A 26468-nucleotide genomic window follows, 5' to 3' on the forward strand; every position below is an offset into this window, starting at 1 on the left:
CTAAGCCTGAAACCACAGTTACACAGATTGTATAAAATTCCACTCTTTTCCATTCTTACCTGTTTTCACTACTTTCCTGACACAATGGACAAAGAAGCAACAACCTTTGAGCGATGGGGTGGTGTCAGGGACCACATCTTAATTTAAATGTCTCAAAGTTTGTTTGCTCCTGTCTACATAGGACCAGCATGCCGGGACTGAGAGCATACACAGAAATGTGGATTGGGCAGTACATGCCTAGGAAACAACATCCCAGAATATCCCCAAATTGCCTTGTTAAAGACCCTATGACCATGCCATAGGGTGGGCATGATCCGGAGACCCCCACCACTGACAGGTATTAGGTGTGTACCTCTCAGGGACGTGAGGGGTGGTCATTTTGTGAGTGACGAACGAGCTGCCTTCCTGAGACGCACCGTCCCACCTACTAGAGAGAAAACGCCGCTGGATTGAACCATAGTGGTAAGTTCTTGCAAATCTATCCCCACTGCTCCCTATGTTTTCTCCTTTCCCATCTCCTTCTCCCTGTCCTATTGCTATTTTCTTACCGTAACACACAGATAATGTGTTTACACAAGTGTTTAACCAAGTTCCTTAATTAAGTGGCATTTGACCTCATTTGTGTCTTAGTCACACTCTGGGTTTAATTAATGAATCTCTCCAGCTCAAGGCTTCCTGGACCAGACCCTAACAGGATTATATGAGTTTACGGCCAAAGATTATATGTGCAAACCCAATTCTTTATATCACTTGGGGTGCTGGTTTGAATGTGAGTTAATTTTCTTCATGCAGTTAGAAACCTTTCTTTTCCATAGCTGGCATGGTCATTGTTTGAATTTTGTTTCAGAACAAGAAGATAGCACTCCAGGACAGAGTTAATGTTCTTAATTACTGTTTTCTGAGAGCCAAGGTCTCTGAGCTCTCTGCCCACAGGTGTGAGGCCTTTCTTCCCTTTGTGCGTGTTGATGGTTTGTAGCTGCTTTGTTTTCCTCAAGTACACAGAAGTTCGTTGAATATAAGCGGAACTTTACAACACACAGTTTAAGATTTCAGCAAATTTAGCTACTAACTAATGCAAAGTGGACAGCATACTAAAGATCACATAATCTTATACCACTAAGTGATTCATTCTATTTAAAACGTATTTCTTTAAGCTAAATGACAAAAAACTTAAATTGGGCTCACCCAGTGATGTGTGTAAAACTCGTGGGTTGAGATAGAGTTTAGTAGAAGGGGAAAGAAATAATTAGAATAATGATAATGTAAGAATATACAAAACAAGCAATGCACAACACAATTGCTCACCACCCACTGACTGATCCTCAGCCCATCCCTGAGCCACAGTGCTCCAGGCCAACACCCTCCCTGTTTCTACACTGGGTGTGATGTCAGACGGTAAGGAATAGCCCTTTGGCCACTTTGGGGCAGCTGTCCTGGCTGTGTCCCCTCCCAGCTGGCAGGGCACCAGAAGCTGAAAAGTCCCTGACTGCTCAGCAACAACTAAAACATCCATGTATTAGCAACTTTATTCTCATTCTCGATCCAAAACACAGCACTAAACCAGCTACTAGGAAGAAAATTAACTCTATCCGAGCCAAAACCAGGACATCCCCCCACAGCAACTCCACAGCAGCCCCTGGTGCCCACTGGCCCCTCAGCACCAGATTCAGGGGGTGCTGGGCTGCGGAGGCGGCTGCAGGCTGGGGGTGCTGTGGGTGCGCTGGTGAGCCAGCATAATCTTCTCCTTTAAAAAACGCTTCTCGCAGACACCGCACTGGAAGGGCTTGGCCTCTGCCTGCCCCCCTGCTGGGGACGGACCCCCCCACTCCTGCCAGCCACCATCCGGCTCCACCACCGGACCTTCGTGCACCCACTGGTGTTTCTTCAGGTGCTGCTTATACCTGAAGGTCTTGTCGCACTCCTTGCACTTGTAGGGCTCCTCCCCGGTGTGGATGCGCTGGTGACTCAGCAGGTGCTGCATCTGGACAAAGCTCTTGCCACATTCGGTGCAGGCAAAAGGCTTCTCCCCGGTGTGGATGCGCTGGTGTATGATGAGTTTCTTCTTCTCCACGAAGCTCTTGTGGCAGGTGGTGCAGGCGAAGGGCTTCTCCCCGGTGTGGATGCGCTGGTGGATGATGAGGGCCCCCCTGTCCCTGAAGTTCTTGCCACAGTCAGAGCAGGTGAAGGGCTTCTCCCCAGTGTGGATGCGCTTGTGGACGGTGAGGTTCTTCTTCTCCCTGAAGCTCTTGCCACAGTCATTGCAGGTAAAGGGCTTCTCCCCAGTGTGAATGCGCTGGTGCCTCAGCAGGCTGTGCCTGTAGTTGAAGCTCTTGCCGCACTCCGTGCACATGAAGGGGATCTTCCCGGTGTGGATGTGCTGGTGCCTCAGCAGGCTGTGCCTGTAGTTGAAGCTCTTGCCACAGTCAGTGCAGGTGAAGGGCTTCTTCCCAGTGTGAGTCCGCTGGTGACTCAGCAGGCTGTGCCTGTAGTTGAAGCTCTTGCTGCACTCGGTGCAGGTGAAGGGCTTCTTCCCAGTGTGGATGCGCTGGTGCATCAGCAGGTGCTGCCTCTGGACAAAGCTCTTGCCACAGTCGGTGCAGGTGAAGGGCTTCTCCCCGGTGTGGATGCGCTGGTGGACGGTGAGTTTCTTCTTCTCCCTGAAGCTCTTGCCACAGTTGGTGCAGGTGAAAGGCTTTTCCCCAGTGTGGATGCGCTCATGGATAATGAGGCTCTTCTTCTCCCTGAAGCTCTTGCCACACTCGCTGCAGGTGAAGGGCTTCTCCCCGGTTTGGATGCGCTGGTCACTCAGCAGGTGCGGCCTCTGGACAAAGCTCTTGCCGCAGTCAGTGAAGAAGGGCTTCTCCTCGGTGTGGATGCGCTGGTGGATGATGAGGGTCCTCTTTGCCCTGAATCTCTTGCCACAATCGGTGCAGGCAAAGGGCTTCTCCCCAGTGTGGGTGCGCTGGTGCCTCAGCAGGCTGTGCCTGTGGCTGAAGCTCTTGCCGCACTCGGTGCACATGAAGGGCTGCTCCCCAGTGTGGATGCGCTGGTGACTCATCAGGTGCTGCCTCTGGACAAAGCTCTTGCCGCAGTCCGTGCAGGTGAAGGGACGCTCCCCAGTGTGGATACGCTGGTGGATGATGAGGGTCTTCTTCTCCCTGAAGCTCTTCCCGCATTCGCTGCACGCGAAGGGCTTCTCCCCGGTTTCAATGCGCTGGCGACTCTGCAGGTGCTCCCTTTGGACAAAGCTCTTGCCACAGTCGGTGAAGGAGAAGGGCTCCTCCCCAGTGTGCATACACCGGTGCTTCAGCAGGTTTTGCTTGTAGATGTAACTCTTGCCGCAGTCAGTGCAGTAGAAGGAACGCTCACACATATGGCTCCGTATGTAGACATCCAGTGCTGTCTGGCTCTTGTCGGAGTTCAGGAGTGTGGGGGGATTCTTCTCCAATGGGTCTGGGAGGTGAGGTTGACCCAACTGGCTTCCGCCTGGCTGGCCGCAGGCCAAGCTCCCCTGAAGCCTCCCACCTGGGTTTGGCATCTCCGGGAGCAGAGTGGTGGGTGTCGGCAGCTCCTCGGGGACCCCCTTGGCCTCCCTCTGCATGCTGGGGCGGACAGCTGCTGGGGAGGAGAGACCGGGGTCACTGCCACAGACAGCATGGGCATGTGGGACGCCTCCCCATGGGGAGCAGCAAGGGCACCCCATCAGACCCACCCTTCCAGGTGCACAGAGTACCTGGGGTAATGGGACGGTGCATCTTGAGCCCCTCACACCCCTGCCAGACCCCCGGTACTCACCTGGCACAGGGGTCTGGTGCCTCTGCTGCTCCCGAGGGGGCTCTGGCACACATGGTGTCTCTTCTCGCTCCATCTTGCAGATGATCTCTGGTTTGTTGGTGGCCCAGCCTGTCTGGGGCACAGACAGAAGCCCCCTCTCCCGCACTGCCGGGACAGCAGCACCGGGCCCCGCACCCACAGCCCCAGCATCCCCCCCACCCCGCTCCTCTCTCCTGCCCCTGCCAGGCTGCGGCTTCAGCCCCCCCGTCCCTGCACCTGCAGCCCCTCTCGCCTCGCCCTCGTCACCTCGGCCACTCTCCTGCAGACGGGACCCCTGGGAACAGCTCAAAGCTGCACCAGGGAGGTTTAGACTGGACGTGAGGAAGCATTTCTGTACCGAGAGGGTGGTCAAACCCTGGAACAGGCTTTCTGGAGAGGTGGTTGATGCCCCAAGCCTGTCCCTATTTGACAGGCATTTGGGCAACGCCCTGAAAAACACATTGCAACTTGTGGTCAGCCCTGAAGTGGTCGGGCAGTTGGACTAGATAGGCATTGTAGTCCCTTCCAACTGAAATGGGCTACTTTCTCTCCCAGGACCACTCTCCATAAGAAGCTGACTGGCAAGGCACTGGCCTCCCAACGGAGGAGCAGCTGGAGCATCCCCTGCAAGGGAAAGGTGAGGGCAGAGGGGCCATGCTGGCACAGCCAGGCAGCACAGCTGGGTCACCACAGCACAGTGGGACTGGTTCAGCAGGTCCCTGGGTTGGGGGTCACCCTACTGGCTGTGCCTGGAGAGGGCCGGGGCTGCCAGGCTTAGAGGCAGGTTTCCCCTGCTCGTGCCAGATTATGGACCCACGCCAGAGCAGCGGGGACTCCACCTGTCCCACACCCACGCTGCACGCAGGATCACCCCCCAGGGCCGGGCACAGCACCGTGACACAAGGCCTGGCCCGAGGCCTGGCAGCAGGCACGCTCCTGCCTGCCCCTGCCCGTGCTGCGGCTCAGCGGGCAGGAACGGGAGCACCCTGCACCGCCCCGGGTCTCAAACCACTGCTCTCCCGCACCGCCCCGCACCAACCGGACCCGCAACTCGGCCAGTCCGACGGGCCGGGGCCGTGCCTGACCCCACCTTGCCGCAGCAGCCTGGAGCCCGGCGCGTCGCTGCTCTCGGCGGGAGATGGAGCCCGTGCAGGTATTGATCCGGGAAGAGGGAGGCGGGATGCTCCGGATTCCACAGGAGATGCCTGGCCCGTCACCAGCACAGCCAGGACAGATGGTCCCTGCAAGCACAACATTTTCAATAAGAAATCAGGGGCACAAGTTCACTCACCTGCCCACAGCTGCCTTCCCTGCACCCCGAGCCTGCACAGCTACTGGGAAAAGGACCCACCAAAGAGCAGCGCCCACCGACCCAGCCAGCTTGCGGTAAAGGCGAGAAAGAGCCACGAAAAAGAAAGGGTTTTGGAGGCCCCCGAGTGGCCGAACCTTCCTCCCCTGCCCCCCAGCGGCAGCAGGCAGATGTGCAGGGGTGTCCCGGGGCTCTGAGCAGCCGGCCCGGCCCCAGCCCAGCCCTTCCCAGCGCCGGTGCCGCCAGGGCCGGATCCAGGGGGGCCCGGGCGGGTGGGCCACGGAGCAGCGTGTCCGCGTTGCACGGGGGCCACGGGGCGAGGCGGGGAAAGGCCGGAGCGCCGGGGGGAGCCGGGCCCTAAGGGGAGTCCGGGGGGGGCCGGCAGGGCTGGGGGGCGGCCGGCGGAGGGGAGAGCACGGGAGAGGCCGTCGGGGCCGGGGTCCCCTCCCGGGGCCGCCCGGCGGGGGATGCCCGCGGCCGGGGAGCGCCGGGACCCCGCGGGGGGGCAGCGCCCATCCCCGTGCCGCGGGCCCGCCGCCCGCCGCCCCTACCTGCGCCGGGGCCGCGCCGCCAGCCCGGCACGGACAAAGGCGGCGCCGGGAGCCGCCGGCAGCGTCAGCCCGGGAGGGCCGCCCGCCGCCGCTGCAGCACGGGAGCTGGAGTCCTGCCGCTCCGCCCCGCCCCGCCCCGCTCCGCTCGGCTCGGGGGGGCGGGCACCGGGGAGCACCGCTGTGGCCTGGTGGCCCCTGGCCCTGCCCCGCAGCCCTGGCCCCGCGGGGCCCCCCCGCCGGTGCTGCAGCCGCCGCTGCCGGGCCCCAGCAGGCCGGGGGCGTTTGCGGCGGGCGGCACCGGAACGAGGGGGCCCTGCGGGCGGCGGGGGGACCCCGGGAGAGAACCCAGCGCGGGAAGGGAAGGAAGGGAAGGGGGCGCAAGACCTGCCGGGCATGGAGTCCTGGGCACACGTTCGGGCGCTGAGGCACGTGTGGGACGTGCCCGGGGGGGCGGGCAGGCTGCTGAGGTGTCACTGGGGTTCTGGGTCGAGGTCCACAGGGGGTGTCATGGCTGAAGGTGGTGTCTGTGCACCAGGGGCAGCTGGCGGCCGTGCGGCGCGGACGGGAATGTGTCTTCCGAGCAGCAGAAGAGCTCCGTGCACAGTCCTGTCTTCAGGCTGGGGACAGGGGACCAGGTCCCCGCCGTGCCGGGACCTGTATGGGGAACCCGGAGGGTCCCGGACTATGCTGGGACCTGCTCTCTGGCTGGACAGGCCGAAAGACCTGATCATGAGCCCTACTGGAAAGTTAACATTAGGCTAATCATAGGCGAGACGTCTAGCAGCAATTAACTTTCAGTTGTAGAGTAAAACCTGTCCCTGAACTGAGAAGTCAACCATGGCTAGCTGATTGAGCATCTGGTGATTATTGCCAAATTTCCCGGATGTGCTTAACCTAAAGTAAGCTTTGCTCGTTATAACCTCATTTTAATCCAAAACCACAGCTCCTCATCAAAGGCTACTCACCTCCAGGGAAAGACCCCTACTCACCGAACACGCACAGTAAGAACAGTGCTAGATAACTTGCATGCAAACACTGTAACCAGTCAGCCCTACTGGCCTGCACTGAGGGCGTGTGTATAGTAATAAATTTTTGTATAAATGATTGATTTTTTGTATTGCTGGCATGCTAGTTTCATCTAGCATCCAGACTTGCAGTGGCAGAAGCACTGAAGCAGGAAGCCGTTAATCTTTAAGGAACAACAGACATACAGAAACTAGACATAGTACAACCTAAGCAAACAGGTTCTTAGCATCTGTTAAAAAGATAAAGCAGAACCACATGACTTTTGGGGTGCAACAAGATAACAATGCACATACTCAAGAATGCGGACAAGGACTGGCCATCTACAACTTCAGGGGCACCAGACAAAGAAGACCACCAGAGACCCCCTTTGAAGATCCCTGAATACCAAAAATGGACTTCTGGTAAGAGGTGTAACTATGGAAAAATCCTATGTTTAAAGCATAAGCTAAGCGGGAGAAACTAATGAATATGTAACGAGTATGTGTAATAAATACCAGGAAGTTTAAGCGATAGGCGTGCTAGATTAGAAGAAGGATCCGAGTGCCCAGCACACCCCAATAAAGAATGCCTGCTTTTTAGCACTCTCAGAACAGTATTAAAGAGTTTTATTGCTCCCTTTTCAGTATCAGTACAACTCTGTAATAAGATAAATATCTCACCTCTGTGTGCACAATGTGGCTCATTTGCATGCACACCGGGTAAAGAACCCTGGATTAGGGACAGCAGTAGAGCCAGCCTGGAGGGTCCTGGACCACGCTGGGACCAGTTCTTCATTTTGGCTCCTCCCTCTTCCGCTGGTCGCCCACTCACACAGCCATCCGACCCCGGTGCACCCGCTGCTGGTGGCTGTTCTGCTGGTGCTTCTGCCGGAAGGTCTTCCCGCACTCGCTGCACTTGTAGGGCTTCTCCCCAGTGTGGATGCGCTCGTGGACGGTGAGGGTCCTCTTGTCCCTGAAGGCCTTGGGGCAGTGGGTGCAGGTGAAGGGACGCTCCCCGGTGTGAAGGCGCTCGTGGGTGACCTGCAGTTTCTTCTCCCTGAAGCTCTTGCCGCAGTGGCTGCAGACGAAGGGCTTCTCCCCGGTGTGCTCACGCCTGTGGCTCACCAGGTGATTCTTACGGGTGAAGCTCTTGCCGCAGTCGGTGCAGGTGAAGGGCTTCTCCCCGGTGTGGAGGCGCTGGTGGATGATCAGAACGCTGTTCTGGCAGAAACTCTTGCCACAGTGGGTGCAGGTGAAGGGCTTCTCACCGGTGTGGACGCGCTGGTGCCTCTTCAGGTGGCTCCCCTGCCTGAAGCACTTGCCACAGTGGCTGCAGACGTAGGGCTTCTCGCCAGTGTGCACACGCTGGTGCTTCAGCAGGTTCTCCTTCCCTGTGAAGCTCTTGCCGCAGTCAGTGCAGTGGAAGGGGCGCTCACGCACGTGGCTCTGCACGTGGACATCCAGCGCTGTCTGGCTCTTGAAGCTTTTGTTGCACTTGGGGCACGTGGGGAGTGGGGGGAGGTGGTGGAGACGAGGGCGCCTGAACTGGCTCCCACCCTCGGGAACACCATTGGCCTCCCTCTGGGTCCTGGGGCCAACGGCTGCTGGGGAGGAGAGGCCGGGGTCACTGCCAGGGACAGGACGGGCACGTGGGGTCCCGGCCCATGGGGAGCAGCTCAGGCAACCCACCAGCCCCCCCAACTGCCTGGTACACGGAGTATCTGGGGCAAGAGAAAGTGCTGCTTGAACCTCCCATGCCTCCACTGTCCCCCAGTACCCACCTGGCACAGGGCTCTGGTGTCTCTGCCGCTCCCGAGGGGGCTCTGGCACACACGGTGTCTCTTCCTGCTCTATCTTGCAGATGATCTCTGGCTTGACCTTGGCCCAGCCTGTCCGGGGCACAGACAGAAGCCCCCTCTCCCGCACTGCCGGGACAGCAGCACCGGCCCCCGCACCCACAGCCCCAGCATCCCCCCCACCCCGCTCCTCTCTCCTGCCCCTGCCAGGCTGCGGCTTCAGCCCCCCCGTCCCTGCACCTGCAGCCCCTCTCGCCTCGCCCTCGTCACCTCGGCCACTCTCCTGCAGATGGGACCCCTGGGAACAGCTCAAAGCTGTGCCAGGGAGGTTTAGACTGGAAGTGAGGAAGAATTTCTGTACTGAGAGGGTGGTCAAACCCTGGAACAGGCTGCCTGGAGAGGTGGTCGATGCCCCAAGCCTGTCCCTGTTTGAGAGACGTTTGGACAACACCCATAACAACACACTGCAATTTGTGGTCAGTTCTGAAGTGGTCACACAGTTTGACTAGAGGAGCATTGTAGGACTCTTCCAACTGAAATTGCATCCCATCCCATCCCATCCCATCCCATCCCATTCTGTCTCCCAGGAACACTCTCCACAGGAGGCTGCCTGGCAGGGTAAGACCAGCAGTCACAACCGCTCCAGCAGCAACAGTGACAGCTGGATTTTCCCATTCAAGAACTCCAGCTCAGTTAAAGAGGTGAATTCCAGCTCAACCCCAGCCCAACATCACCAGAGAGAGTCCTCACCCAGCGAGGCGACCATCTGGTAGTTCTCCAGCATCACCTCCCGGTAGAGCTGCCGCTGCCAGCCCGACAGCTTTGCCCACTCCTCGGGGGAGAAGTAGAGGGCCACGTCCTCAAACGTCACCGACATCTGCAGCAAGAAGCAACCCGGCTCAGCACGCCCCACCGCACGTTTGCTAAACACCTCTGCTGAAATCCTGCTGCTTGGGGTTCTCCAGACAGGCCCTTCTCTTGTTTTGCTGCTGACGTTGTTGATAGTCTGTAGTCACTTTATGCTGGCCTTGAAGATGTTATATGGCTCAAGTGGATCTTATTCTGCTTTACAAGACAGGACTTATCGTGTAGGTGGTGCTGATGGTTTGTAGCTGCTTTGCTTTGCTCAGTATTGTGATTTAGACCCAGCGCCTCCCAGCCAGCAGCTGAAACCCCACCCTGCTCGCTCAGCTCTCCCCCACCCCAGTGGGGTGGGGAAGAGAATCATCAAACACAGGCAAAGCTGGTGGGTTGGGATCAGAACAGTTGAACAGAACAAAACCACCCCCCACTACCACCCTGAAAAAAAAAAAAAAAAAGACGACCAAAACAAAAAAACAACAATCGGACAAGCAGTAACAACAACAATAACGAAAGAACCTATGCAAGCGATGGGCACACGCCACAACCCGATGGATCCACGCGGGGGTCCCACCCTGCGGCAGCACTGACCACGGCAGCGCCCCCACTCCCCGAAGGGACAGGGGCATCTCAACCACAGCTCGCACTAGAACCACCCGTCCCCCGTCCCCAGTCCGGGACTCGCAGCCGAAATACAAAGGCATCACACCAAACCGTGTGGTCAAAATCCAAACGCACCAAACCGCGTGCTCCAGAGGGAATCAAACCGGAACATCCAGCTGCTCCAGCCCAGCAAGAGACAGAGAGGTCGCCTCACTCCTCCTCCTATTTAAATGAGCAAGACCTTATGTGGTATCGAATAACTCATGTCTCCAGGCAGTGTAGAAATTAACCCTATCTCGGCCAACCCAGCACACTCCAGAAGACACAAGTTTGGTGAAAATGAGCGGAACTTCACAAGACACAGTTTAAGATTTCAGCAAATATAGCTATAAAGTAACATGATGCAGACAATATACTAAAATTCACACAGCCTTGTAATTCTAAGTGATTCATTCTATTTAATACATGCTTAAGCTAAATTATAAACATAAAACTTGGATTGGGCTTAGCCAGTGATCTGTGTAAAAGTTGTGGGTTGAGATAAAGACAGTTTAGTAGGAGAGGAAAGGAATAATGACAACGATGATGATGTCAGAATATAGAAAACAAGCAATGCACAACACACTCACTCACCACCCGCCGACCGATGCCCAGCCCGTCCCTGAGCCACGGTGCCCCAGGCCCACTGCCCCCAGGTTCTACACTGAGCATGACATCAGATGGTAAGGAATAGCCCCTTGGCCACTTTGGGGCAGCTGTCCTGGCTGTGCCCCCGATACCGAAAAGTCGGCAAAAGGATTCCTTAACACTGTTTTGAAAGTGTTAAAAGGCAGCACTTTTATTACGGCGTGCTGGATGCTCAGAGGGTTGCTCTTCTAACCGAGTGCGCACATGATTTGCACTTCTTGGTATTTATAACATATACCTACTGGATATTCATTTGTTTCTACCGCGTAGTTAACGCATTAAACACAAATTATTTACATAACCCCACCCTTTGCCAGAAGTCTGTCTTTGGTATTCGAGAGTTTTCATCGAGGGTTTCTACTGGTGTGTGTCGCCCCCCGCCCCGTCTTCACAGTCTGGTGCCCTCCACTGTCGGGTTCTTGACCTAATTTCTTGAACATGCATATTGTCATTTTGTGCTGCTACTCAGAAGTCATGTATCTCTTTCCCCATTTAGTGGAACATTCCACTTCCCCACCTTGCGAGCCAAGGACATCCTGCTCTGCCTCATGTCCAGTCTCTATAGAGTTACTGTTTTTCTCTTAGGTTTCTGTTACGTTATGCCTAGTCTTGCTACATTGCTACATTAGGCTTAGTCTTGCTACCTTATGCCTAGGGGTTTCTAAAAGATATTTGTTCCTCTTATCACCCCTCCCAGCTCACAGGGCACCAGAAGCTGAAAAGCCCTTGACTACTCAGCAACAACTAAAACATCCGTGTATTAGCAACTTTATTCTCATTCTCGATCCAAAACACAGCACTAAACCAGCTACTCGGAAGAATATTAATTCTGCCCCAAACAAACCCAGGACATCCCCCCACAGCCACCCCCACAGCAGCCCCCGGTGCCCACGGGCCCCTCAGCAGCAGATTCAGGGGGTGCTGGGCTGCGGAGGCGGCTGCAGGCTGGGGGTGCCGTGGGTGCGCTGGTGAGCCAGCATGAGCCTCTCCTTCCAAAACCGCTTCTCGCAGACACCGCACTGGAAGGGCTTGGCCTCTGCCTGCCCCCCTGCTGGGGACGGACCCCCCCTCTCACCCTGGCCACCCACCCGCACCACCCATGGACCCCGGTGCACCCGCTGGTGGCTGTTCAGCTGGTGCTTCTGTCTGCAGGTCTTGCCGCACTCGCTGCACTTGTAGGGCTTCTCCCCGGTGTGGATGCGCTCGTGGATGATGAGGGTCCTCTTCTCCTTGAAGGTCTTGGGGCAGTGGGTGCAGGTGAAGGGACGTTCCCCGGTGTGGATGCGCTGGTGGATGATCAGGTGGTTCTTCTCCCTGAAGCTCTTGCCGCAATTGGTGCAGGTAAAGGGACGCTCCCCGGTGTGGATGCGCTGGTGCCTCAGCAGGTTTGGCCTGTGGATGAAGCTCTTGCCGCAATCAGTGCAGGGAAAGAGCTTCTCCCTGGTGTGGATGCGTTGGTGGCTCACCAGGTTGTTTTTCTCCCTGAAGCATCGACCACATTGGCTGCAGGCGTAGGGCTTCTCACTGCTGTGCGTGTGCCGGTGCCTACACAGGTGCTGCCTGTGGATGAAGCTCTTGCCGCAGTCGGTGCAGCTGAAGGGCCGCTCGCGCGTGTGGCTCCGCATGTGGCCATCCAGCACTGCCCGGCTCTTGAAGCTCTTGTTGCAGTCAGGGCATGTGGGGGGGCTCTTCTCCAATGACCGGGGTTCTGGGAGGTGGGGGAGGTAAGGTTATCCCAGCCGGGTGCCCCGGCTCCCGCACAGCAGGCCACAGGCCGAGTGCCCCCACTACCTCCCGTGTGGGTTGTGCATCCCTGGGAGCAGCACAGTGGGTGCCGGCAGCCCCTCGGGGACCCCCTTCGTCTCCCTCTGTGTCCTGGGGACGATGACTGCTGGGGACCAAAGGCCGGGGTCACTGCCAGGGACAGGACGGGCATGTTGGACCCTCCCCATGGGGAGCAGAACAGGCAACCCACCAGGTTGGTCCATGGAGCACTTGAAACAAGGGGATGGTGCCCCTGAAAGCCCTGGCTCCTCAAGGGCCCCCTGGTACCTGCCTCGCACAGGAATCCAGTGCCTTCGCCGCATCCTGGGGCGCTCTGGCACACACGGTGTCTCTTCCTGCTCTATCTTGCAGATGATCTCTGGTTTGTCGGTGGCCCAGCCTGTCCAGGGCACAGACAGAAGCCCCCTCTCCCGCACTGCCGGGACAGCAGCACCGGCCCCCGCACCCACAGCCCCAGCATCCCCCCCACCCCGCTCCTCTCTCCTGCCCCTGCCAGGCTGCGGCTTCAGCCCCCCCGTCCCTGCACCCGCAGCCCCTCTCGCCTCGCCCGCGCCACCTCGGCCACTCTCCTGTGGACAGGACGCCTGGGAATGGGTAAAAGCTGCATCAGAGAGGTTTAGACTGGGCATGAGGAAGCATTACTGTACCAAGAGGGTGGTCAAACCCTGGAACAGGCTTCCTGGAGAGGTGGTTGATGCCCCAAGCCTGTTCCTGTTTGAGAGACGTTTGGACAAAACCCTTCACAACTTGCAGCCACTTGTGGTCAGCCCTGAAGTGTCACACAGTTGTACTAGATGAGCATTGTAGATACCTTCCAATTAAATATGCTATTCCATCCCATCCCACTCTATTCTCTCCCAGGACCACTCTCTGTGGGAGGCTGCCTGGCAGGGTAAAACTTGCAATTGCAAGCACTAGGTCAGTGTTTGGGAAGCGACAGTGACAGCTAGGTTTTCATTGTCAAGGGCTCCAGCTCAGGTGAATTCCAGCTCGACCCCAGCCCAACATCACCAGAGAGTGTCCTCACCCAGCGAGGCGACCGTCTGGTAGTTCTCCAGCATCACCTCCTGGTAGAGCTGCCGCTGCCAGCCCGACAGCTTTGCCCACTCCTCGGGGGAGAAGTAGAGGGCCACATCTTCAAACATCACCAACATCTGCAGCAAGAAGCACACCCGGCTCAGCACGCCCCACCGCACGTTTGCTAAACACCTCTGCTGAAATCCTGCTGCTGCCGGGCAGGGCCCCACTGGCACTGAGGACTCCGGCATCCCAAGGGCAGCGCTGGGAGAACTCAGAGCATCCTGTGCAAGGGAATGGCGAGGGCAGAGGGGCGGTGTTGGCACAGCCAAACAGCACAGCAGGGCCACCGTGGCACAGGGGCTCACTCAGCTGGTCCCTGGGTTGGGGACACTCCAGCGGCTGTGCCAGGAGAGGGGCAGGGCTGGCAGGCTTAGAGGCAGGTTCTCCCTGCTCATGCCAGATTACAGACCCACACCAGAGCAGCCGGGACTGCACCCTGTCCCCACCCATGCCACAGGCCAGATCACCCCCCAGGCCCGGGCACAGCACCGTGACACAAGGCCTGGCCCGAGGCCTGGCAGCAGGCACGCTCCTGCCTGCCCCTGCCCGTGCTGCGGCTCAGCGGGCAGGAACGGGAGCACCCTGCACCGCACCGGGTCTCAAACCACTGCTCTCCCGCACCGCCCCGCACCAACCGGACCCGCAACTCGGCCAGTCCGACGGGCCGGGGCCGTGCCTGACCCCACCTTGCCGCAGCAGCCTGGAGCCCGGCGCGTCGCTGCTCTCGGCGGGAGATGGAGCCCGTGCAGGTATTGATCCGGGAAGAGGGAGGCGGGATGCTCCGGATTCCACAGGAGATGCCTGGCCCGTCACCAGCACAGTGAGGACAGATGGTCCCTGCAAGCACAACATTTTCATTAAGAAATCAGGGGCACAAGTTCACTCCACTGCCCACAGCTGCCTTCCCTGCACCCCGAGCCTGCACAGCTACTGGGAAAAGGACCCACCAAAGAGCGTCACGCAACAACCCTTCCAGCTCCAGGAAAGGCCGAGAAAGAGGCACGAAGAGTTTTGGAAGCTGCCGACTACCCAAACCTTCCTGCACTGCCCCCCAGCGGCAGCAGGCAGATGTGCAGGGGTGTCCCGGGGCTCTGAGCAGCCGGCCCGGCCCCAGCCCAGCCCTTCCCAGCGCCGGTGCCGCCAGGGCCGGATCCAGGGGGGCCCGGGCGGGTGGGCCACGGAGCAGCGTGTCCGCGTTGCACGGGGGCCACGGGGCGAGGCGGGGAAAGGCCGGAGCGCCGGGGGGAGCCGGGCCCTAAGGGGAGTCCGGGGGGGGCCGGCAGGGCTGGGGGGCGGCCGGCGGAGGGGAGAGCACGGGAGAGGCCGTCGGGGCCGGGGTCCCCTCCCGGGGCCGCCCGGCGGGGGATGCCCGCGGCCGGGGAGCGCCGGGACCCCGCGGGGGGGCAGCGCCCATCCCCGTGCCGCGGGCCCGCCGCCCGCCGCCCCTACCTGCGCCGGGGCCGCGCCGCCAGCCCGGCACGGACAAAGGCGGCGCCGGGAGCCGCCGGCAGCGTCAGCCCGGGAGGGCCGCCCGCCGCCGCTGCAGCACGGGAGCTGGAGTCCTGCCGCTCCGCCCCGCCCCGCCCCGCTCCGCTCGGCTCGGGGGGGCGGGCACCGGGGAGCACCGCTGTGGCCTGGTGGCCCCTGGCCCTGCCCCGCAGCCCTGGCCCCGCGGGGCCCCCCCGCCGGTGCTGCAGCCCGGGAGCTGGAGTTGCCGCTCCGCTCCGCTCGGGGGCAGCCGGGCTGTGACCCAACCAGGACCCCAGAAAACTCTCGAACGCAGTGACGGGCCAGAAAGCCGACAGGCTGGGTGCACGGGGGATCTGTCTCCTTAACATCGCGCCAAGGATCAGAAACACGCTTTTTCTCTACATTACAACAGCGAATATTCATACCATTTCTGATAAGCCCTGCCTGACTCCAAGAAATCCAACGCATCTACTAAACTATTGCAAAATTAGAGTCGTGCACAGGATGTACATATACTGCTGGTACCGAAAAATGCAGTCCTGCTTTAACAAGGTTATTCAAGCCTTTGGCATCAATTCTCCCACTGGAAGTACTCAGATCTTTTCTTTCTGCTGCTATATATCTGTCTGAAGAGTTTTCTTTACACAACCTCCATAGAGTCCCATAATAATTACCATCATGACTACAAGGACAATTCCTTCTAGTGCCCTGGCTAATCATCCTTTTAGAGACCATCCACCCAAACCTTGAAGGATCTTCTTGAGCCAATTCCTTTCTGCTCTATCTGTAATTCCTTTGCTGCCTTCTGCCACCTTTCTCATCGTGTCTCGTTGTTCTTGGAGATCAGCAGTGATGTTTGGGATGTGGATACAGCAGTGCTCTTCATCTAATTTAAGATATCCATAGGCCCCTTTTTCCTTAACTCATGCAAAGTCTAATGCCAGCCTATTTTGTAAAGTCATTTTAGCATTAGCTTGGACCTTTTTATTAATAATCTGAAATCCTTTTTGAGCAGGTCTGTACAAGGCCTCTACTTGCCAAGTTAGATTTTTTAATTAACATTGGATTTTCCAAAGCCATTAGTCGCGGTAAGAGAAAACTTTGAAATTCAGCTGTACTGTGGTGGATGGCCATGACCATGGATCCAGGTGGCTTTTTGCCTCAGTACTTCTTTGAGCTTGTCCCCAATACCGAGCTTTGATTGGGCTCTTTTTCCAGATAGGACACAGGGTCTGTAATCCAAAAGCTACCTGCTTAGTTACTGTACTAAGTCACGGCTGCGCAGCCTAAAATCTGTCTGACATGATCTACCTTAATTTGGCAGCTTCTCTTCAACTAAGAGCGCTGGGGAACACTGGGGATCATCCACCATAAGTGTTCCAAAGAGTGGATGCTCTTGCGTTGCTTATATTCACATAATTATTGCATATTCATTACAATTTGGGGGAACTTTAATTTAATTTTAAACATACAATACATCTATACTTAGAAGTAATCGCATAATCATTAGTTAGTATGAAGTTAGTTATTTCACAGTATTTCCTGTCATCTAGCGTCTTTTTACAGGTACCGCAGTCTCTTTTGGGGGGGTTTCTGGGGGTCTTTTCATGTGTGCGCTGATTGAACTCTCCACGTTGGCAGCTCTTCACGCAAGTGCAATTAGTGCTCACTTACATAAGTAATTGATTAGTTTCTTACTTACAATACATCTGTTAATTTCTAGTCAAACATAACCTAAGCACTCTGCTTCTAAACAATATATTACTTAATCTTCTGTCTCTAGCTTGTCCTGCAGGAGGATCTATAATTTGAAAAATGTCTCCTTGTTCGGCAGGTAGTTAGAAAGCATTTATCACGCCTACTGAGTAATGATGGGTACTTCCTTTGTAACTTAATCACAGTATACAATAATTTAGCAGTTTCTCTTCACAAGGACCTCTGGTAAGAAGGCATCCTTTTCCAAACTTTGGGATGGGTCATTTGGTGTTGGGCTATCCATAAGTCGTGATACAGAATTCTTACACAAGATAGCATATACTGGGTTGCTAGAACCTTAAAGGTACACTTTGGTTACTTGGACTTCTGGAATCTGATGGGGTTGGTATTCTATGGATTTGTTTGTGTGGAAAACTTCAGGTATTAGTTATTCGATTACTTTGTTGTGGTACAAAGCCAGCTCTGTATATAGCTGTAAAGCATACTGTAGTTTTGTTTAATTCTTAGATACACCTTGGGTTTGGTTATGCACTTTAATGCCTAAAGACACAGTAGAAGCTGCTGTGGCTTTATCCTGTGAGAAGTGTGGGTGTTGTGAACCCAGCTATGCTGTAAAATGTCCTAGTTGTAGTGCTGAGTGTTATACCGATCTGAGCTTTGTGCCTGAATTGTTTTGTGTTCATTGTAAGTTTTGGAGAGAGTGGGATAAACTCGGAGTACAGATTGTGAAGATTGTATGCTGTGGATAGTTTCTTTTATTATTTGTGGAGTATTTATATATGTAGTAATACTCCTAGTTTGTATTTGTAATGAAGAGAACCTACCAAATTAATGTGTACTGTGATTAAGTTCCAAAATACCTACCCATCATTAACCAATGACATGATCAATGCTTTCTGACCACCTGCAAAACAAGGGGATATTTTTTGAGTTTTAGATCCTTCTGCACGACAAGAGGGAGACAGAAGACTAAGTGATACATTGTTTAGAAGCAGAGTGCTTAGTTTATATTTAACTAATAATTAATAGATGTATTGTAGGTAAGAAACTGAACGATTATAACTAACATCATCAATTATTTCTTAGGTGTCTGGTCCTCGGTAGCTCTCTCACATGTTAAATCGCGCAGGGGATGAGCTGTGATACAGAAATCCGGAATGTCCTTCCTCCAGAATACCAGTAGGCCTAGGGCATGTTGCAGCTCCTTTTTGTTGTCTGGTATCTTTATCCATTCTAAAGAGGTCATAGCTTCGGGGGAAAGGCACACTGCCTCTCCTCTCCACCATATACCTAAAAACTTTACCTCGGGATAGGGGAGTTGTACCTTTTCTGCAGGAATCTGAAATCCCACATCTTCCAGGTGGGTGATTATTTTTGTTTGGGTTTGGGCTCTGCATTGGCGTCAGATCTGCCCACCAATGTATCATTGATGTATTGGTGCAGTTTAACTCCCTCCTTGGAGATGATCTCTCCTAATGCCTGGGCCAGACTGAGATGCGCCAAGGTAAGTGTACACGTAGACCCTTGGGGAAGACACGTGAAGGTATATTGAATACCATGCCATATGCACGCAAATTTATTTCGATCCCTTTCCTGTATAGGTGCCATAAAAAACATATCCTTTACATCACTGGTGGCTAAAATTTGACGGGGCTGTTCCTGTGCCGTGGAGATCAGTTTGGCTATGTTAGGCACAGCTGCTGACAAGGGACTAGTGCCTGCATTTAAATGCCGATACTCGACCGTTAGTCTGCGTTTTCCATTTGACTTGTGAACTGGCCACACTGGAGAATTATAAAGAGAGTGTTTGCATTATTACCCCCTGTTCCTGCACTTCCCTTATAACCAGAGTAATCCTTTCTCTCGCTTGCAGCCCCAGGGAACACAGTTTCACGTTTGTGGTTTTGGACGGGGAAAGGGCAGCAGCAGTTTGCAAAAGCCTTATCAGTACTGCCGGAGACCCGAACTTCGATTCCCCACCTGCCAAATCCATGCAGGCTTTCCCTGTCAATAAATCCAAGCCCAGAATATTTGCAGGAGTTCCCAGTATCGCAGTGGTCTCAGTGGGGGTGATGTCTCCAGGCAGCCAACACTTTACTCGAGCCGTGGGCTGGGGCTTGGACTATCCAAACACATCGGTAACCCACATCCGTTTTTTGTTTGGGACAGTCTCAGTCTGGTCTGCGATTTTGGAATTTAAAGCAGGTATTTGGGCTCCTGTGTCTACCAGGAAAGTGACTGGGGTTTCGAAAGGGCCAAGAGGAAAAGTTACCAGCAGATCCCCCTGCTAGTTTTCAGTGAGCCATCTAAAATATACCCCCTGGCCATCCCCCAGCTCACTTACTAGTGTTGGTCTAAGAAAGAAGTTTCATGACTTTGGAGTGAAACAAAGAAATAAACTTAACAGCAGAGTCAATCATACTGTTAAGCGGTATTCTTTTATTTTATCAACACTGGGGATCATCCTCCATAAGCGCTCCAGTGACTTGATGCTCTTGCATTGCTTATATTTACATAATTATTACATATGCATTATAATTTTTGAAAATTTTGACATACATCTATACTAAGAAATAACTGATGACGTTAGTAATAATTGTTTAATTTCTTACTTACAATACATCTATTAATTATTAGTTAAATATAAACTAAGCACTCTGCTGCTAAACAATGTATCGCTTAATCTTCTGTCTCCAGCTTGTCATGCAAGAGAATCTAAGACTTGAAAAATATCCCTTCGTTTGGCAGGTAGTTAATGTAGTAGTTAATGTCTATTAATTAATGATGGGTACATCCTTTGCAGCTTAATGACAGTATCCATTAATTTGGTAGCTTCTCTTCAGGAGGGCTGGTAAATTCCTCTCTAGGGGCTGTGGGAACAGCCGAGGTACAGGGGCCGTGGGGGTGTTTTCCTTTCCCGGCTGGCTTTCATCCTCTTCCCTTGCAAAACCATCCCACAGGCTGCCCTGCAAACTTTCTGGGATTTGTCTCTCATCAGCTAACGATTTCGCAGCTTGTTACTGCTTCAACCATTCTGCTTCCAATTCTGTCTGCAGTGATTTAATCAACTCTTGCAGAGATTTACTTTCCTCCTGCTCAGTTTGTCTTTCTGGGCAGCTATTAATGCAGCTCCCAAAACACCACAAACCACTGCCTTCCCCTTTCTGAGCTTAAACATGTTTTCTTTTGCCAAGTCTCTTATATGTTCTGCTACAATGGCTGGGGACAACCAATGTCCTGAGGCCCAGCCGAATACTTTTGGGGTTGGGCAAGCTTTACAATCTTTTAGTAACTTCAGCATTGGGGAGCAGTCAAGGTCCTGGGTTGCCACGACCTCCTGCTGGAGATTAAGGTTTCATCTGCAAATCAGTTCTCTTTTCCTCAGCACTCTGGCTGATATTCCCTTATAGGAAACCTCTTTACTGCTTCTCACAGAGTATCCCATTTCTGACACCAACTTAAATGTTCCATCACACTCAGTGGGGCGAGGGCAAGGGTAACTCTTAAATACTCTGTGTGGTAATTGAGACTAAACGACAGTTACTCGAGAGGTTCAATTAAATCACGAATGTACTTAGAACTCAGAGGAATTACAGCAAATAGTGACTTGGCAAAAGCTTGTAACTATACCACAAGACTTAACAAGACTCCAGCAACAAAATTCACAATTCTGTTACCCTTATGTGCCCAGAATAAAGTTAGAAGCAGAGAGAGAAAAAGAGAGATAGCTATCAGAAGATGAGTAAGATTTCACCACTCCAAAGGTCAATCCCTCACCACTCTCTGTAGTTCTGTAGGGTGGAGGCACAACACAACGCATCGAGTGTCCCAAGTGGGAAGTTTTAAATACTTTAGTTCATTTGTATGCAAGATAGGAGAGGGTGGCTAACCTCCTCCCTCTGCTCGCTCCTCATGCTGATTAAGGACATTGTTCCAGAAATGAGTCAATGGTCCCAGAAGTAAGCTGGTTGATCGTCTAGGGTTGATTTGTGATTCCCCCTGGTGACTCATGACCACTGTAGGACTCCGCTTTTGTGCAAGCACAGGTGATGCCTTTATCTCAAAGGCTGGTGCCTTTGTTTTGCAAAGAGCGAAGGAGATACCATCCTGCCTCCACAGCACTACTCTCTTCCTCCCTGCCAGAAGTTGCAAAAACAATTGTTTAACAAGGTGCATACATGCCCATCATCCCTGGGGAGTGTTTGCTTTGTTGGTCTTACTCAATGAGTGGGTTTTGGGTCCAATTTTCTGGCTACCAAATCGTCCAATCACATTTCACAGGCATGATGTACAGTGTTGTGCACTAAGTCGGCCCAGGCAGGGACTGGGATGCAGGGCCACTGCAGCCTAATCACTCATTGTGGTCTGTTCTCTTCAAATTTCATCCTGTTTTGCAAGTAGATGGCGTTCTGCATTTCATAATCAATTGCCGTAGGTATCAGGATATTGGTGGCTCCTCTTTGATGCATGGCTTGTGTGCAGGCAGCTTCTGTCACAGCTGTAGGGAGCTCATCAAGAGATCTTATGGGCATCATGGATGGTTCACCTCATACCAAAACATCTCCTCTGCCAGCCCAAGAAGCTACTTAGCTGGTGATAGAATGGCATTAATTGGCTGGGTCAGCAACTAAATTTAAGAAAGTCCCTAGACTCCAAAAGCCAATTGTTTCATTTCCATTCCACATTATTTGGTCACTGACACTTAGGCAGACTCACCATGAATATGCTGGAGAGGCCCCAGCTTTCCAATCAAGCCAATTATCACAAGCCCATTTTTCTGAGAATCTGGGTCTTGGATTCACCCCATGTCTCCGTAATCAGCGGTCACCTGCCATCCTGCCAACTACGCCAATTTGTCACAGAGCAGTGATTTAGGGTCCTGCTTGTCACAGAGCGGTGTTCAGATCACTTAGAGAAACAGAAATATAAAATAATTCTAAGTGATTCATGCTATTAAAAATGTATTCATTTAAGCTAAGTGATTAACATAAAATTTAAATTGGGTTCCTCCAGTGATGTGTGTAAAACTTGTAAGTTGAGATAAAGACCGATAATAGGATAGAAGAGGAAAGGAATAATGACAATGATGATGTAAGAACATACAAAACAAGCGATACACAACACAATTGCTCACCACACGCTGACTGATGCCCAGGCTGTTCCCAAGCTGTGGTGCCCCCAGCAAACTCCTCTCAGTTTCTATACTGAGTGTGACACCATATGGAATAGCCCTTTGGCCATTTTGGGGCAGCTGTCGTGGCTGTGTCCCCTCCCAGCTCACAGGGCACCAGAAGCTGAAAAGCCCTTGACTGCCCAGCAACAACCAAAACGTCCATGTATTAGCAATATTATTCTCATCCTCAATCCAAAACACAGCACTAAACCAGCTACTAGAAAGAAAATTTACTCTGTCCCAAACCAAACCAGGACACCCCCCCACAGCCACCCACACAGCAGCCCCCAGAGCCCCACGGGCCCCTCAGCAGCAGATTCAGGGGTGCTGGGCTGCGGAGGCGGCTGCAGGCTGGGGGTGCCGTGGGTGCGCTGGTGAGCCAGCATGAGCCTCTCCTTCCAAAACCGCTTCTCGCAGACACCGCACTGGAAGGGCTTGGCCTCTGCCGGCCCACCCTCAATTGGGATGGACGCCCCTCTCCTGCCATCCACCCACCAGCACCACCAGTGGACTCCGGTGCACCCACTGCTGGCTCTGCAGGTGCTGCTCATAGCTGCGGGTCTTGCTACACTTGCCATACATGTAGGGTGTCTCCCCAGTGTGGATGCGCCTGTGGATGACGAGGGTCTCCTCACTGAGGGTTTTGCTTCAGTCAGCGCAGGTGAAGGGCTTCACCCTGGCGTGCACACGCCGGTGGCTCACAAGGTGATGATTGTGACTGAAGCTCTTGCTGCACTCGGTGCAGGTGAAGGGCTTCTCCCCGCTGTGGATGCGCTGGTGCCTCAGCAGGTGCTGCCTATGGACAAAGCTCTTGCCACAGTCGGTGCAGCCAAAGGGCTTCTCCCCGCTGTGGATACGCTCATGGCTCACCAGCTGGTTCTTCTGCCTGAAGCTCTTCCCACAGTGGCTGCAGGCAAAGGGCTTCTCACCACTGTGCACACGCTGGTGGCTCAGCAGGTTCGGCCTGTGGGCAAAGCTCTTGCCGCAATCCATGCAGGTGAACGGCTTCTCCCCGGTGTGGACGCGCTGGTGGGTGATGAGGTTTGTCTTCTCCCTGAAGCTCTTGCCGCAGACAGTGCAGGTGAAGGGCTTCTCCCCAGTGTGGATGCGCTGGTGGCCGATTAGAGTCTTCTTCTCCGTGAAGGTCCTCCCGCAGTCAGTGCAGGCAAAAGGCTTCTCCCCGCTGTGCACACGCTGGTGGCTCAGCAGCCGTTTCTTGCAGCTGAGGCTCTTGCCGCAGTCGGTGCATATGAAGGGCTTCTCCCTGGTGTGCACATGTTGGTGGCTCACAAGGTGATTCTTGTGACTGAAGCTCTTGCCACAGTCGGTACAGGTGAAAGGACGCTCCCCGGTGTGGATGGTCTCGTGGATGATGAGGGTTGCCCTGTGCCTGAAGCTCTTGCCGCACTTGGTGCAGGCAAACGGCTTCTCCCCGGTGTGGACACGCTGGTGGATGATAAGGGTTGTCTTCCGTCTGAAGGTCTTGCTGCAGTGGCCACAGGCAAAGGGCTTCTCTCCGCTGTGCACACACCGGTGCTTCAGCAGGCTCTGCTTGTAGACGTAGCTCTTGCCGCAGTCAGTGCAGTGGAAGGGACGGTCACGCATGTGGCTCCGCACGTGGACATCCAGCGCAGACTGGCTCTGGAAGCTCTTGTTGCACTCGGGGCACTTTGCGGGGATCTGCTCCAGAGGCTGGGGGTCTGTGAGATGGTGGATGAGGGGGCACCCCAACTGGATCCCCCGGCTCCCACCTGGCTGGTCACAGACAGAGTCCCCACGCTGCATCCCTGGGAGCAGGGTGGTGGGTGCTGGCAGCTCCACCGGGACCACCTCGGCCTCCCTCTGCATCGAAGGGCCGAAAGCTGCTGGGGAGGAGAGATCAGGGTCAGTGCTGGGGACAGGATGGGCATGTGGGACCCCTCCACATGGGTAGCAGCACAGGCATGTCACCCACCCACGAATCTTCCAGGTGCACAGAGCAGCTGGGGAAAGGGGACGGAGACCCTCAAACACCCCTCCCAAAACAGTCTCCAGGTACCCACCTGGCACAGGGCTCTGGTGCCTCTGCTGCTCACCAGGGAGCTCCGGCACACACGGTGTCTCTTCTCGCTCCATCTTGCAGATGATCTCTGGTTTGTCGGTGGCCCAGCCTGTCCGGGGCACAGACAGAAGCCCCCTCTCCCGCACTGCCGGGACAGCAGCACCGGCCCCCGCACCCACAGCCCCAGCATCCCCCCCACCCCGCTCCTCTCTCCTGCCCCTGCCAGGCTGCGGCTTCAGCCCCCCCGTCCCTGCACCTGCAGCCCCTCTCGCCTCGCCCTCGTCACCTCGGCCACTCTCCTGCAGACAGGACCCCTGGGAACAGCTCAAAGCTGCACCAGCGAGGTTTAGACTGGACATGAGGAAGCATTTCTGTACCGAGAGGGTGGTCAAACCCTGGAACAGGCTTCCTGGAGAGGCGGTCAATGCCCCAAGCCTGTCCCTGTTTGAGAAGCATTTGGACAACGCCCTTTACAACATGCTGCAATTTGCGCTCAGCTCTGAAGTGGTCAGGCAGTTGGACTAGATGGTCGTTGTAAGCCTCTTCCAATTGAAATGGCCTGTCCCATCCCATCCCATCCCATCCCATCCCACCCCATTCTCTCTCCCAGGAACACTCTCCACAGGAGGCTGCCTGGCAGGGTAAGACCTGCAGTCGCAACTGCTATGTCAGCGCTCAGGCAGCAACAGTGACAGCTGGATTGTCCCTTTCAATGGCTACAGCTCACTTAAAGAGGTGAATTCCAGCTCAACCCCAGCCCAACATCACCAGAGAGAGTCCTCACCCAGCGAGGCGACCATCTGGTAGTTCTCCAGCATCACCTCCCGGTAGAGCTGCCGCTGCCAGCCCGACAGCTTTGCCCACTCCTCGGGGGAGAAGTAGAGGGCCACGTCCTCAAACGTCACCGACATCTGCAGCAAGAAGCACACCCGGCTCAAGCACACCCCAACGCATGTTTGCTAAACACTTCTGCCGAAATCCGGCTGCTGCCGGGAAGGGCCCCGCTGGCACTGGGGGCTCCAGCACCCCGAGGGAAACATCGAGAGAGCTCGGAGCATCCTGTGAAGGGAAGGACAAGGAGAGAGGGGCGGTGTTGGCACAGCCAGGCAGCACAGCACGGTTACTGCAGCACTGGGGACTTGCTTAGCAGGTCCCTGGGTTGGGGGACAAGCCCCTGGCTGTGCCAGGAGAGGGGCAGGGCTGGCAGGCTTAGAGGCAGGTTTCCCCTGCTCCTGCCAGATAAGTGACCCACACCAGAGCAGCCGGGACTGCACCCTGTCCCCCACCCATGCCACAGGCCAGATCACCCCCCAGGCCCGGGCACAGCACCGTGACACAAGGCCTGGCCCGAGGCCTGGCAGCAGGCACGCTCCTGCCTGCCCCTGCCCGTGCTGCGGCTCAGCGGGCAGGAACGGGAGCACCCTGCACCGCACCGGGTCTCAAACCACTGCTCTCCCGCACCGCCCCGCACCAACCGGACCCGCAACTCGGCCAGTCCGACGGGCCGGGGCCGTGCCTGACCCCACCTTGCCGCAGCAGCCTGGAGCCCGGCGCGTCGCTGCTCTCGGCGGGAGATGGAGCCCGTGCAGGTATTGATCCGGGAAGAGGGAGGCGGGATGCTCCGGATTCCACAGGAGATGCCTGGCCCGTCACCAACTGCATGGGAGCAGCGAGGACAGATGGTCCCTGCAAGCACAACATTTTCAATAAGAGATCAGGGGCACGTGTTCACTCACCTGCCCACAGCTGCCTTCCCTGCACCCCGAGCCTGCACAGCTACTGGGAAAAGGACCCACCAAAGAGCACCACGCACCAACCCGTCCAGTAAAGCCCAGAAAGAGACAGGAAGTTTTGGAAGCTGCCGACTACCCAGATCTTGCTCCCCTATCCCACAAGGGGGTAGCCGGTGCCGCCAGGGCCGGATCCAGGGGGGCCCGGGCGGGTGGGCCACGGAGCAGCGTGTCCGCGTTGCACGGGGGCCACGGGGCGAGGCGGGGAAAGGCCGGAGCGCCGGGGGGAGCCGGGCCCTAAGGGGAGTCCGGGGGGGGCCGGCAGGGCTGGGGGGCGGCCGGCGGAGGGGAGAGCACGGGAGAGGCCGTCGGGGCCGGGGTCCCCTCCCGGGGCCGCCCGGCGGGGGATGCCCGCGGCCGGGGAGCGCCGGGACCCCGCGGGGGGGCAGCGCCCATCCCCGTGCCGCGGGCCCGCCGCCCGCCGCCCCTACCTGCGCCGGGGCCGCGCCGCCAGCCCGGCACGGACAAAGGCGGCGCCGGGAGCCGCCGGCAGCGTCAGCCCGGGAGGGCCGCCCGCCGCCGCTGCAGCACGGGAGCTGGAGTCCTGCCGCTCCGCCCCGCCCCGCCCCGCTCCGCTCGGCTCGGGGGGGCGGGCACCGGGGAGCACCGCTGTGGCCTGGTGGCCCCTGGCCCTGCCCCGCAGCCCTGGCCCCGCGGGGCCCCTGGCAGGGAGTCCCGGCACCGGGGGCACCGGCACACGGCGGGACGCGCGGGGGGCAGTCGGGGCGCTGCGGTGTCACTGGGGTGCAGGTTCGGGTCCCCAGGAGGTCTCAGGATGGGGGGTCTGTG

General features: G+C 55.9%; 1 protein-coding gene across 1 annotated transcript; it reads right to left on the reverse strand.

Moving 5' to 3' along the window:
- Positions 1 to 1508: 1508 nt before the first annotated feature.
- On the reverse strand, positions 1509 to 26230 carry LOC135995532 (uncharacterized). The gene is given in 14 exon segments (XM_065646952.1): positions 1509 to 3618; positions 3796 to 3903; positions 4904 to 5054; positions 5260 to 5986; positions 7510 to 8281; positions 8459 to 8566; positions 13437 to 13563; positions 14176 to 14290; positions 14939 to 15232; positions 22312 to 23710; positions 23891 to 23998; positions 24674 to 24948; positions 25416 to 25575; positions 25759 to 26230. Coding segments are annotated over 12 exon segments (5988 nt in total). The 5' UTR covers positions 24801 to 24948; positions 25416 to 25575; positions 25759 to 26230; the 3' UTR covers positions 1509 to 1666.
- Positions 26231 to 26468: the final 238 nt, after the last annotated feature.

Source organism: Caloenas nicobarica, chromosome 1 (assembly GCF_036013445.1).
Source record: "Caloenas nicobarica isolate bCalNic1 chromosome 1, bCalNic1.hap1, whole genome shotgun sequence".
NCBI classification, from domain to species: Eukaryota; Metazoa; Chordata; class Aves; order Columbiformes; family Columbidae; genus Caloenas; species Caloenas nicobarica.